The sequence below is a fragment of the Euprymna scolopes genome, chromosome 19, assembly GCF_053919585.1.
Source record: "Euprymna scolopes isolate OS-2025 chromosome 19, ASM5391958v1, whole genome shotgun sequence".
Lineage (NCBI taxonomy): Eukaryota > Metazoa > Mollusca > Cephalopoda > Sepiida > Sepiolidae > Euprymna > Euprymna scolopes.
The window spans coordinates 58580015-58595595 of record NC_136500.1 but is presented as its reverse complement, the minus strand read 5'-3'; the positions used below and the strand labels follow the sequence as shown (position 1 = coordinate 58595595).

General features: G+C 31.2%; 1 protein-coding gene across 16 annotated transcripts in view; it reads right to left on the bottom strand.

The window, feature by feature from the left end:
* The window catches only part of LOC145303601 (muscle calcium channel subunit alpha-1-like), a 1244232-nt gene that overhangs the window by 434767 nt on the left and 793884 nt on the right, over nt 1-15581 (bottom strand). For all 16 annotated transcript variants that reach the window (XM_080145164.1, XM_080145154.1, XM_080145170.1 and 13 more), the window contains exon 4: nt 2930-3069. In XM_080145164.1, coding sequence (XP_080001290.1) covers nt 2930-3069 — 140 coding nt within the window. The remainder of the gene's footprint in view (nt 1-2929; nt 3070-15581) is intronic.

The window sequence follows — 15581 nt, the reverse complement described above, 5'->3', positions numbered from 1 at the left end:
CATATCTGTGCAGACGTATGAGCAACTTCATAAGACTGTGATAAACAGCAAACCAGAAGAATCCATGACTCAAACTCTAAAGCAAACGATGTCAAATCAGACTTGATATTAAAGACTTCCTGTTTTGGGTCGCTTGCTCTTCTGGTTTACCAAGTTTCAGACTAATTTTTATTTATTAATTAAATTGTTAGGTAAAAGTATGGAATAGTTAACAATGCTCTCCTTACATCCCATGTTAAGAACGGCTTTCTTAATATTTTGCAGTTTACTGACCATGCTGAAATAATCTTATTTTGAAAGCCATTCTTAACATGGGGGGAGGGGTTTTGTTAACCATTCTGTACTTTCACCTAATTTAATAAATAAATTAATAATTTGGGAAACTAAAAATCTTGCGGCAAGTTATATTACGGATGAAGTTTAATATCAGGATCTGAATCTGACTGGATACTTTGCTGCTGACTTTTGAGTTGGGCATTCTTCTGGTTTGCTTGATAATCTGTTGCTATATCTTAGAACTTCACGCCTATGGAATTGTGTTCCGTTTTTCTGCTTTCCAGCTGACTACAATATGGTTGTCTGCAAATCTAACGTAAACAAGTTTTCGATGAGCCGTTCAATATGTTAACAAATTTACCCAATCTCCATTACTAACGGTTACTATACTGTACACTCTTTAACCCTTATCTTCGAGTGCCCTCTTGGCCTTGATAAGTGGTGATGCCTATGTAAAAAAAGCAGTCCATGACTATAATTTGTACTGTTTGAGATATTAGTAGCCAAGCAGCCACAGCTGTATTTTGTTGACCCAACAAGTATGCATAACAGTCAGTGACACTTTATTGTGACTGACATAAGTTCGTTCAGCAATTTGAGTCTAACTGCTGATCATGTCTATGTTCTAGACCTTGTTGACATGTGCTCACTTCCCAGAGGTGACACTTTTTGATTAGCTGAAGTCGAATAATGGCAACCAATTGAGATTGAGTATTTTGATAGAATTGACCAATCAGTATGAAGTATTTCAACTAATAAACATTGAATATTTTACAAAGATTGTTTCTGTTATTACTGTTGGGCCATTTATATCCAATGCAAAAAGAAAGTAGTTGGGAGAAAATGAAAAACAAACAAAAAGATTTTTGGAAGAAAAAAAAAAAGAAAAAAAAAGCATGTTTTTTTTGTTTTGTTGTTTTTTTTTTAATTTTTGCACATAAATCCTTAACATTTTTTTTTTAAAATTATTTTGTTAAGTTATTGTTACAAAATCAATACAATCAGTTAAAATTTGTTTAATTGTAAGCTGGGTTTGACATGACATACAAATGGACTGATTTTCTTTTTTTGATGAGATACGAGTGGTTAAATATGTATGATCTATTTTTATTCTTACTAGTGTGACTTTTTTTCTGTTTAGTTTGGTATTTTGTTCCTGCTTTTTGATTTTTGGAATTATTGCACATAGTTTATTTTCAAGAAATCAATTCCTTTAAGTTTGCCATTTTTCCATTGTGTATGTATTGATATATCTTAAGGTCTGAGTAGGATATTTTTAAATTTAAATTTATTGGGATATTCAAAGTTTTGCTGCTGAATCAGCTAATTAATTTCTTTTGATACTGGTATGGCTCTGTATCCAGCAAAAAATAAATTACATACTATTTTTTTTTTTTTTTGCTGTTGGAAAAATAATCATGATTAATCACCTGAAAAAGGCCCGAAGACAAGCTGACTGAAACGTGGTGAAACGTGAATATGAGGATAACAGTCCGCAAATAAATAAATAAATAAAAATGAATTCGTTTTGACTTATTAACTGAGCTTCTTGAGTCATTTTACAATTAGAGTAGTGTCTTTATTTATTTGTTTTTGCTTTTAGAGCAGATTGAGAGTTTAAAAATAATTATGTATTTGGGATCTTTATTATTGGAGTCTAAACTGAGTGCGAGAGTTAATGCATGTATTTCTGCATTGAAAATGAAAGTTTCTTTTGGGAGGTCTTTTTTTTTTTGTCGATTTATTGAGTACTGATGCACTGACTACTGCGTCATTTCATTCAAACTCATGTTTGGATATTTTTCTTTGATTTTGTTAACATCATCTTGGAATATTATTGAAAGGAAAGATAAATGACCCCCAAAACCTTTGAATGTAAATATTTAAAAAAAATTGACATAATACATTTTTTTTTTAAATCATGTTCATCCCAAACAAGGCATTTTGCTTAGGAGATGAGCGAGATGTCAATTTACATTACACTTAAACCTCTGCATGTCAGTATAGTCATGGGAGCAGGTAACAGGGAGGGAATTCCAGTCTAGCAGTCTGAGGGAAGATGCTAAGAATAGAAAGCTTTTCTGCATCTAGGAACCTATACAGTGAAGAGGTGGGATTTTGCAGACAAAAATAAAATACAATGAAACTATGATCATCTTGGAATATTATTGAAAACGGTGAACGATAAGTAGGTTGTTGACAGGAAGCATAAATTACCGCCCCCCCCCCAATATTAAATGCAAATACTTTTAAAAATTGTAATATAGGAGATCAGCAAAAAAAGAATGAAACTATTAAAATTTTTAATAATTTAAAAAAATAAAAGTAAATAAATAATTGTGAGATTTAAGTGTAGGTAAATTCTAATCATTATCAGCGTTAAGAATTCTGGAAAGCTCTATAAAATGTTTGATAACTTAGCATCAACATTAAGGACTTCTTGGACTCTGCTACTATGAAATCTACAATAATTAAAGTTCATATATAAATTACTTGGGCTCCCTCAGGAACAGCTGTTCAACACATGCTGCATTATAATACACCCATTTCCCTTCATTCTAGGTAATGGGATTAATTATCTATTCATTAAAAAAAGGACAAATACTTTTTAAATTTGATAGCAAATATAAAAAAGAAAAAGAGAGTTACTTACCCAATAACTACAATTATAAAATCTAGAATATTCCATCCATTCCGTAGATATGCACCAGCATGTAACACAAATCCATATGCTATAATCTTCATCGCACATTCTAATGTGAAGATAACAAGAAAAACATATTCTACATTTTCCTGAAATGAGAAGAAAAGAAAAATAATGTGACAATTTTTATTAGAAATTGAAAAACAAAATTTATAAAATTTCTGCAAAATCCAAAAATTTAATTCAAAACAAAGTAATTGTACAATACATTTGGCTAATGATATCAAATTAGACATTCTCATTATTTCATGCCTATTCTTAAAATTATTGTATTATCCAATATTCTGAAATCATATCAGGCAAATATCCTTACAATAATTATTTTTATACTAATTGGCAAAAATGAAGTGTATTTTTTAATTGTATGAAAATAAATATCAATCTATACAAACTCATACAATGTTTATTATAATCAACAGTTTTTCATTTGTATTCTGAAATTATAGAAATAGTACACACACATTCTTACAATTATTTTTTTCGACATGTCCATTTATCTCCACATCATAGACTGTTAGTTGGCCATTTATGCTTAAATTACAAACAACATTCTTGTTAATCTGCCACATTTAAGTTAGAAATTACATTTTCATTGGAAAATGTGAATATTGAGAGAATATTAAATGTGTCATTTTTGTGAGCTTGTGTTATGCCTAGGTTTGAAGTAATACTTTTGTAGGTCTCATGCCCAAGTTTGAAAATAGCATTTTTGTTGGTTTATCATGCTTAAGTTTCATATAGCATTTTTGTAGGTCTGTCATGCCCAAGTTTGAAAATAACATTTTTTGTGGTCTATCATGACAAAGTTTCAAATAGCATTTTTGTTTGTCTAAAGTTTTAATATAGCATTTTCATCACTTAATGTTCCAGTTGAATGAACACATTTCAAACTTAATTCTTGTCCAAACACAAGCTAATTGATTATGATCGTTATTTAATAATCTGAAATGATACAAATAATAATCCTTACATATTCTTACAAATATCACGTTTTACATCTTAATATAATCATTTGTACTGTGAAGTATTCTCATATTAAATTGTATTAATAATCCACCTGTGGTCTTATGATTGTCATTTTGTTTCTCGTCATTTAACAATACTTTTTTGTTTCATAATATGAAATTAATATCACTTTTCCACTCATATTCTTAAAAAAATATCTATCTTCCTCCATGCAATGGATATTTCAGCTCCTAATATCATAAAGACATTGTGAAAGCCATTTTGATAGCAACAAATTATAAATGCTTGTGAATCTGCCATTATTTGTTATTCAATCTAATATTAGATTGAAAAAGAAAAAGGGTGTGGTTTAGATGAAGAAGGTTTTATTTGCTTTATCAGACAAAAGATTTCTTTTTTTAATTACTCTAGACCTGAGAGATGCTCTTCTTTATGGAAAAATTTGGTTCTGGAGAATGCCCAAACAACTGTTCCAGTCTTGTAAAAATCTTATCTCATTTTGTTTTTTTTGTAAGATAAGCATTATTTATTGCAGGTGGTAGTTGGGAACCCCAATGGAATATTCTGGAATTATTCAGGTTTTTTCAACAGGAAAAACTCACACGGTAAATTTCCATTCTGAATGAAATCATTTTTATTATTTTGAATTTATTCTGACTCTAAAAATGTCAAACTAAAGTTATACAAACAGATATTCACTTAAATATATAAAATATGACATCAGTTTATGTGTTTGTATACACATAACTTTCTCAGTTTAGAGTTAAAATTTGGTTTAAAGATATGCTTCGATAGGTATGGACATCTAATATATAAAAGGCAAAATAAGTGCGAGCGTTTGTGTGTACGTCCACGAAAGGATTTTTACATCTGGTTTCTCACGTCAGATTCCACGAGAAGTTTTCACATACTTCCTAGATCGTAATATCTCACATTCGCAAACGGACATCATCTCCATCTTTTTTTGATAGAGTTAAACAAAATTGTTACTGTGCCATCGTCTCCAGTGTTTGTCTTTTTCATATAAATAAAGCAAAACTATTGGAACGCAACTGCCTGACCTTTGGCCAGAGTATCATCTGTTCTATAATTGGTCTATGTAGGAGAAACCCTTCATACTGAGTTACTATTTATTTGGATACTAACAGAGAGGCCCCTTTTTGGAGGAGCTGCCCCCCCCCCTTAAAAACGACCTTCTGTCTACTTTACTTTTGTGGGAGGTTTAAAAGTAACGCCATTTCTGCAAGTCATCTTTTGATTGATTGCGTTAAATTTGAATGCTTTAGACTTCCGGTCGTGTCATGGAGTAGCACTAAGACGGCAGACTTTCTTTCACTTTTCCGCCTTTGCGTCATGGGTTCGATCCTGCCTGCCTACTACCACATTTTTTTTGGCTCAACACACACCTGCAAACACCCGGGCATCCAAGCTGGTTAATAGTGACGAGAGTGTAGTCAGAAGAGCATGCACTGTACTCTGTCCAGCTTTATCGAAATCAATAAAACAAACTCTAAAGATCATTCAAACTACTGTTCTCACATCACACGGCCAATGTTAACAACGAATGGATATTATTCTCACAACAATGTATATATTTGTACGAGGACAAAGTTTGACAAGATGCACCTGATGAATATTGGCAGTTACATCCATTGTTAACGTTGGCCATGTGGGTTTGCTCCTTGCTAATAGAGTCAGAGATGGCTTCGTTGCCAGGTTCGAATCTCCCCGACCGGCGGTAATTGTGACACCCTGCACTGATGATTCCCGAAAGGATGAAACACTAGTGTCTGTAGGTATTAAAAAATAGTTATAGTAATAATTATATATATATATATATATATATATATATATATATATATATATATATATACTAACAGAGGCGCCCAGTATTGCTCGGTTGTAAAATACACTTAAATATGATCTTTTAATTTATGCAAATTTCATATTTATTATTATAGCGTCAATTCTTTATCGATTACTTCATATTATATTGTATCCAATATATAATCATAATTTCGAAAGATAAAAAAAATATGATTTGAGTGCCATCACTGAAACCGAAACAATTGATTATGGCGATCTTTAAAAGAGGAGAAAAGAAAAACGGGAAGGACAGAAAAAAAAGAAAAAGGTATAAAAATAAGAAGGGGGGAATAGAGGAAAGAACAGATAATAAATATAGAGATACATATAAAAATATATATAAAAGCGTAATCATTGAAACACAGTAGTGTTTAAATATATGTTTAAGTGGCAGTTTTAGTCATTTAGAACAACTTTAAAGCTTTACCGCTCACTCATTTTTCAACTGAAACATTACAGTTTATAGATCACCTTCTCAGCTATGCTGTGAAAATTCTTTTCAATTTCCTGTCAATATATTTCGTTGCTATTCTCGTGTTCTGTTTTCTATTGTAACTTCTTAAACAGGGCCATAACAAATGTTTTTTAATTTTATTATTTAGAATGTGGGCCTTTAAAACTGCACTCTACTCCCAAAAATTTGAAATAAATAAGAGATGATTTCCTACCAAATAAACAATGTTTATTTACTTAAGCTGACGTAAAGAAATTACATTTGATCACTAGCAGAATGAATAGGGTACGCATGTATTTCCAATATTTTTTCAAATCTGGAAATGTGTAGTTCAAAATTCTATACATATTCCTTATGCTCATCCTGAGAGGGTTTATTATTGTGTGTGTGTGTGTGTGTACATTGCATTATTCAGAACTTATGAACATGATTTAAATCACAATGTTTGAAAAGGTAAACTCTTTTAGCGTTTCCAGGTGGGGCTAACTAAAATACTTTCTCAAACTCCCAGTTGTTGTCTCCGCCCATATTTCAGTCTTCCATGGAAACAGCAATAGTGAGACAGGAAATTTGGCAAGCATCCTAAGCTATAGGATATTTTCTTATCTGCATTTGTAGAAAAAACAAACAAACATGGAATTCAAGAACGTCAAACTAACAGCCCACGAATGAGAGGTAAGTAAAACGACTGCTACCCTAATGGGAGTAGAAGAAAGAAACATCCTGATCATATCAGAAGAATTGGAAAAAGTTCAATGTTAATATTGGGGTGGGGTGGGGGGTTGAAAGAAAAATGAAGAATAGAAAAAGAGGAAACAGGTTTTGAAAAATAAGCTTTTTCATGTAAGCTTTTGCACACACACCCACACAGATTATATATATATATATATTATATACACACATACAAACACAGACACAAATAAAAAGGTGAACAATTCAAAACAGTTTGAAGAAAATATGTATATGAAAAATTTGGGATACACCTGAGTGATAACTGGATAAAGCTGAAATTTGACTTAAGGAAAACATGTTGGCCATGGAAATATATATCTAAGAATTTTAAACAATCATGTAATAATAATGAAAAAAAAAATAGCGTTTTAAACCCAATAAAACATTTACTTGAAACATTATTTTTGAGTATTCAAGGCTATAAACTTAAAATGTGCAATATAATTGAAATTTTTTACAATATAAGTACAATATGTGTATTATATACTGTACTGTATTTTGTTACTAATTTTTAATGCCATATCCTGGGGTTCTGCTGTATTTTAATTCATGCAGATTGCATATATATTATTATGTATTATAGAATCAATCCTATACATTACGAGGAATAATTTGCAAAAAAAATAAAAATAAATAAATAAAAAATAAAAATGATAATGTGGTTCATCAAGTTCTGTCTGTGTTTGTTTATAATATCATGTCAGCTGATATTTGGGCTTGACGATGTATACCCTGGAAAAGTTACTTTTGATTAATATTTAGTTTTAAAATCTGCAAACGAAGAAATGATTTCTGGCGATTTTAAATAGTACCTCTTCTTTTATCATAAACTGAACTCATTAATAAGAAAAAATTAAAATAAAATGATGAGGTACACCCGGGCTTGAACAGGCGATCATTCGATCTGTAGTCAAAGGCTTTACCACTAAGTTATACGTCCAGAGATAATAAATCTGTTTTTATAAGAAGAAATGATTTGCTGAAATTTAATTACCTCCCTTGGCCGGTGTAACGTAAAATATTCCCCTATAAAAAATATTCTTTTATCTATAAGAGAGAAAAGCTATTTTTAAGATAAGATTCTCTTTTTTTTTTTTTTTTTTTTTTTAGATTTTTGATAATTATTGGATGAATTTCTGTACAAAACATATCTAAGAACACTGCCAGACACAAATTATTTTTGTGTGAAATTTGCACAAAATAGGCTTAACCATTTCGAAACATATGTGGAAGAAACTCACACACACATAGTGACTTTTTATAATCGTGTGTGTGTATGTATATATACAGGGTGGGCCAAAATAAGGGTCTTATCTTTAAATATAATCATATATATATAGGACCTTATTTTGGCCTACCCTGTATATATATATATATATATATATATATATATATATATATATATATATGTATGTGTGTGTTTGTGTGTATAAGAACAAGTAGTTAATAAAACATGTTAAAAAACACTTTGAAAAAGAGTTAATAACATATTTAATTTTAAAAAGGAAGCACAAAATAAATGGATAGTTCTTAATCCGCGGAGTTTCGAAGAAATACTTTCCTTCTCATCAGAGGGTAGGATTTAGCAAAATGTGGGATCGGATTTTGCTTGCAAAAGTATTTGATGAAGCTACAAGTAAGTCATTGATCTTACTTGGTAACAAATAGTGAAGGAGAGGGAATATGGTGAAGAAAAAGGTGATTTCAGGTGAATGGATAGCCTGGTGAAGGGTAAAGTATCCAATAACGGTAAAATCCAAAAAGTTGGTTAAGTTTCCATTTCCACAAGTAAAATTCAATGGAATCGCGTAATTGGAAGATATACACATATATACACATATATACATTTAACTGCATATATATATTTAAAAGCAATAAAAATCGTGCATGAAATTCGACAAGATATAGTAGCTCATTGGTAAAACACCAGACTGCTGATAATGTAGGTGTGAGTTCGATAGGTGTTCCATGCTGATGTGTTATAATCAGAAACACGTGACCATGGATATATTTTATGTACATAAAAATATTTTTTAAATATTTAAATAAAATATATACAGACACACATACATACACGCACATATACAGACATATATACACTAGAAACCTCTAATGCACGACGCAGATTTAAACCTCCCACATATGTAACACAATGTAACTAACCTAATTTAATAATATGTAACACGATGTAACTAATCTAATTTAATAATATGTAACATGATTTAACTAATCTAATTTAATATGTAACACAATGTAACTAATCTAATTTAATATGTAACACGATGTAACTAATCTAATATGTAACACGATGTAACTAATCTAATTTAATATGTAACATGATGTAACTAATCTACTTTAATATGTAACATGATGTAACTAATTTAATATGTAACAGAATGTAACTAATCTAATTTAATATGTAACAGAATGTAACTAATCTAATTTAATATGTAACACGATGTAACTAATCTAATTTAATAATATGTAACACAATGTAACTAATCTAATTTAATAATATGTAACACGATGTAGCTAATCTAATTTAATACTATCATCATAACTTGTACCATTTAAAAGAAGTTTAATATAAACTAGTAATATTTTTGTTTTAATTTTACAGTGCACGAAAATAATGAAAATGCAAGATCAAAATCATGTTTACATTATCGATTCCTTAAAACAGCTTGCCTATGTAGTGATCATTTCGAAGGTATAAACATAACCGTATTTAAAAAAATCTAGCAAGAATCAACTAATGATCTAATTTTCATGAAATTTTTTAAATGAACTTATACTTTAAAAGTACTTCTCGTTAAATATATTTTTAAGTTTTCTATCGATCCATATTTCATGTTATAAAAACTAAAAATAAATTTAGGTCCATAAAAATTGTAACATTTTTATAAAGCTAAAGAGTTTAAATGATTAAAAATATTTATTGAAGTTAATTATTTATTTTATTTCCCCTGAAGTTGTAAATAAAAAAATGGACGTAAAATCAATATTATGTTAAAAAAAAAAAAAAAATCAACGTTTTTTTTCTCAATAATACAAATATAATTAGTTTAATTACAAAAAAAAAAAAAAAAAAAAAAAAAATTCTAAAAATAATTACTTTTCAAGATTTAAATCGAATAAAATTCCAATATCCGTGATATGAAGTTTTAAACAGAGTTTTGAACAAGGATTTCCAATTAAAAAAAAAAAAAAAAAACAGCAAATTTAACTACAACTAAAAATTATTTTATTTCTAGAGGGATATCAACTTGATTTTAGTATCCATTTAAAAAAAAAAAAAAAAATGTACAGAACTACTAATACTAGTACTAATGAATAAAATTAACACAATAGTAGCAAAAAACTAATAAAACAAATAGTAGCAAAAAACAACAACGTTGTTTTCCTTATTGAATTTAGTGTCTTTGGGCATTCGCAAAAATGATGCACAATTATAAGTTAGACACAAAATGATGGCGTTGCTGATATTGCTTAAACATTGACGATTTTACACAAGAATCTGGAGGGGCCTAATATATATATATATAAGTTTCCAGACGCTTTTTATATGAGCACTTTTATTGATAGTACAAACATGAAACTCTAGTCCTCTGAAATAATCTCCTCCTGTTGTAATGCACTTATTGTATCGTTCCAACAATTTCTGGAAGATCCCATGGACGTCCTCTTGTGTGAGCATGTCAATGACCCTCGTTACAGCCTCTTTTGTCTCCTCAGTTATCTTATGAAAGCTTCTAAAGTTTTCCTTGAGCTTAGGGAATAACCGAAAGTCACAGTGAGCAAGGTCTGAACTATAGGGATTTATAGGGAGGGTGAGGAACTCTCTTCATACCCATCTTGGTCAAATAGTCTGTAACAAGGATGGAGTTGTGGACTGGTGTATCATTCTGGTGAAAATACCACTAACTTAATTAAAAGAGTGCTTGCCTCTTCCGATGGAATCTCTTCCTGAACTCCTTTAAAAACTCAACATAGAATTCCTTGTTGACTATCTGTCCAGTGAGAACCCAGTGCATGTAGATCATGTCCATGCTATCAAAAAAGAAATCATCATATGTTTCTGGGTGGATTTGCTCTGTCTGGCATGCTTGGGTCTAGGAGACCAGCATGCTTCCACTGGCAACTCTGTTTCTTGGTCTTTGGGTCATAATAGTAGATCTAGCTTTCATTGCAGGTCACCAGAGCATCAAGAACGGTGGGATCTGAATTGATCCACTTGACCATCTCCCTGCGGTTATAACAATGTCTTTCTTTCTGATCTTCTCAGAGCACCCTTGGGACAAACTTTGTACAAGTCTTCCACATCTTTAGTTCCCTGAGAATAATTGTGTGTTCAGTTCCCATGCTGACATAAAACTGTATGCTTATTGTCTCTATAGACATACAACGGTACTTATCCATGAAATCCTTTACTTGGCCAATCAACTCTGGTGTTCTAAGTTGTTTACTTCTCCCACACCTCATCTCTTACAGACTCATCGTCTTCCTTGAATCTCTTATGCTACTCAAAAACTGATGCTCAATTCATGTAAGATGGTCCAAAAGCAGTCTGAAGCATTCCATACATTTCTGTGGCTTTTTTCAAGTTTAAAATAATCTTTTTGCATATTGTTCTTCCAAAGTGTCCTTACGTTCAGATTGCATTTTTGAAATTCACCAGCTATGAAAATTAGGCTTTAGTAGGGTTTATTCCAATTCCTACTGTAGCTGTTCATTTGAATCTGAAATCATAAAAATTGGTCAGTTATCTCATAAGATGTATAGCAATAACATACCGAATTTTCAAGAGTTTACAACAATTTTGAATGACTACAACAATGTCTGGAAACCTATGAAAGACACCTTGTATATATCTCAGGTTAAAGGTATTCAAGAGTGATAACTAATGAATTTAACGAGGTTATTAAGAGTGGGACGTAGGTTTAAATTAAGGCTAGACAATCGAAAAGAGGGGATGACTTTCGAAAATAGCGGTGAAAAAAGCGACCTATCTGTAGAAAAGTGCCCAGTTGAGGATGAAGAAATTAATGTTTTTAGCCAATTTTTCGGTATTTGTCGTCTGAAGGGTCGAGCTTCAAAACGATACTGATCTTGTGAAAATCTGTCACCTCTGTCGAAAGTTTTAGGCAGACATGCAAACGTACATACCTACACATATTAGTAGCTCAAATTTTCGACCCAAACCAATTAAAAAGCTTGCCCTATCTCTGAATACCCTTTATGAAAAAATTTCAAATGTTTAGACCAGAACTTATCTGAGTAATTTGGTAAAGACCGCAGAAGTCAATTTTTTTTTAACTTTGACGCCTATTATGACTCCTTAAAATTTATTGTTTGGGGTTCAAATCAAGTTATTAAGTTAGATCCATGTCCAAGGAACCTATATATAAAATTTCAATTGCTTATACCCAAAATTGGCGGATGAGTTTGGTAGAGTTCTCAAAGGTCAAATCGTTGAACTTTGACCCCATAACAGCCAAATTTGTCCGAAAACAGATTACAAGGATTTTCCTAAATCTCAGTACCCTGTATATCAAATTTCGAGTCTGTAGACTGAAAATTGACAAAGTTATTGTGTAGGGAAATGTACACAGACAGACAGACACACACACACACACACACCGACAGACAGGCAGACGCTTTCACACACACACACATAATATATATGGAATCTGTATGGAATATCGTGTGCTGTCAGCCATGACCGAATAGAAGTTTTAAGTAATTCATTAACGTATTCACCTCCACAAGGATGTTACTTAGAACTGATTATTGCTTAATACTTTATCCGTTGTGCCACGGGTCCTTGATGCTTACATCAAACTTAAACAGCCTTCCATAGATTAAAAGCTGCCATTGAAGTAACCTTTTGTCTAGTAAACTTTAAATTACGATATAAAATTTATTGTAAATCATATTTTGATAAAAACTTTATATGGACACATTTACATATGTTTATGTACTTATTACTGGCTGAAGAGGTATGTGTTTACATAGTTATCACTAGGATAGAAATCATCCTGTTAACCAATCTGCATAAGACAAATTATTATCAATAATATCCACGATATAATACATGCAATTAGTAAGCTGGTCGCATTATGATTTAGACGTGCCTTTCACATAAGGGCAGACGTTAAAATCAATTATTAACTTAACCTTTTTTTGACTTTTTAGAAAAGTTTTAACATTTAAGCAACAAAAGAGTCTGGATTTTTTTTTTTTAGAGGTAGGAATGAAGAACAAATAGAATATTTTTTTAAATATCATTTCAGCCTTCAAATTTATTTTAGCACACTTTATTTCAGCCTTCAATTTGTTTATATTCTTATTTTTACATCCATTTCTTTTTTCAGCTTTCAACTTTTCTCCAAATTTTATGTCTCGTCCCTTAATTTCTTTTACTTTCATTCACCTTTTTGTGAAATTTCCATTTGTCATCTATTTTCATTCATTCTTAGTTTTTTTGGGGTTTTTTTATGATCTTTTTCAGCCTTCTTTCTATCTTTCATAGGTTTTTTAGTTAGTTAATTATTTCTTTCACTTTCAAGTTTGTCTTTTCTTATAATCCATACTTCTCTTTAAACTTTCAGCCTGATAACTGTGTCGATTACTTTCGCGACAGCTTACAAATTCTTTCGCTCGTCTTAAGTCATTTTTTTAATTCATACATAATGTAAACTAATGATGCAACGGTTCCAATACTTTTCGCCCAATTCTGATACAATTATAGATTCCTCGGAAAATAGGTTTAAATTTTTTACTATCCGGATATACCTAAAATACTGATTTTTTCAATAGCCGATGAATCATTCCATTCATGTAATTTAAATCTTTAATAATTGTTTCCTTATATCTTAAAAATCTCTATATTCGCCATCATTTATATTCTTATAAATTTTTTTTTTTTTTTTTTTCAATATAAAAAATCAGAGAATTATCCCATTTTAATAAAAGTTTTCAATATTCATTCACTAATTATATACCAAGTCCAACTTTCAAATTAAACACAAGTGATTTTCAAAAGGGTAAAATTTAAGTTTGGATCACATTAACCGTTTACCACTAAATTGTACTTCCAAGTCGCCTTAAAAAAAAAAAAAAAGAAGATATTTCTTAATTGTATAGCTTATCAAACCAAATGGTCTTCAAAGTACAGGTCTATGCATGGTTCAAGTAGCTGAATCCACTGTGAAAAATTTCCCCCACTCTATATCTGTGCCTAAATCAAAACGCGGATTCCATGAACAAAGCTTCTTTCTTAGAACTACACGCCTGTGGAACTCTGTTCCGTCTGCCTGCTTCCCACCGGACTACAACTTGGATGTCTTCAAGTCCACCGTTAACAAATTCCTAATGAATCGCCCCCTTAAGTAAACACTTCATCAAATCTCCACACTAACGTAATGTACTTGCAGTAACTCTTATCTCTGAGTGGCTTCCGGGCCTTGATAAGTGGTGATCACTGTGTAAAAAAAAAAAAAAAAAGTGAATGAGGGGTTTGTTTATGTCCGTACGTCAGTTGAACACTAACTTCCGTCACGTGTGGGTTTCATGATTCAATTTATTTATTGTATAAAAAATACTGGCGGTAAAGGGTCAACACATGTACATAGTAACTTTTTTTTTTTTTACATTTAAAAACAAATGTTATTACAATTACACGTTAATCTATAACTTTTCTTATCAAACCGTCAGTAAACAAAAATGCTAAAACTTTTTTTGAATGGAAATCGCTCCAAGCAAGGCGTAAAGCTACTTGATGTAAGTAGCTAACAAGAACGAAAGATGATTATTGAAAAGACAGAAAATTCATATTGACCTTAATCTTGGAAAAAAAAGCAGGGCTATAAGTAGGAGGAAAACAGTAAGCAGAAAGAGTTCCACAAAACTACAGTTTTTGAAAAAAGCTACTGGAATAGGAAGCTGTATTACAATGGGGTATTAAAACAACGAGTTGACGAGCTGGAACAAAGGAAGCAAGGAAATAGATCAGCTAATTTTCATAGTATTTATAAAAAAGACTGAGACTAATAACATCTCATCTGAGAGAGAGAAAGAGATTGCAGAGAAGAAGAAAGGAAAACATCCAGACGAGTGCTTAAAAATCAGTATGATTCAGATCAAAGTTTTATGGAAAGTGGCTAGTCAGCTTAAGTTTAAAAATAGCACGTTCCTTCGGCTATCACACTTTAAAAAGTTAATCGAATTCAAAACACAAAACACTGATGCAATTCTCTCTGTATATAAAAGTCAGGTACATCCAAGGATGGAGTACTGTTGTCACATCTGGGCAGGAGCTGCTAGAAAAATCTTATCCTGCCTTGACAGAGTTCAAAATAGACTTTGTAGCCTAGTGGGAGATGTCCTTTTTTCTTCCCTGCAAACTCTTTCCCACAGAGAAGACGTTTCGTGCATGTCTTTGCTTTATTGCTATGGTCCCCTCCTTTCCAAACTTTCACGAAAAACACTCGTCTAGCTGAAGCCACTGTCAACAATTTCCCACACTCTTTAACTGTGCCTAAACCTAAACATAGATTCCATGAACAAAGCTTCTTTCTTAGA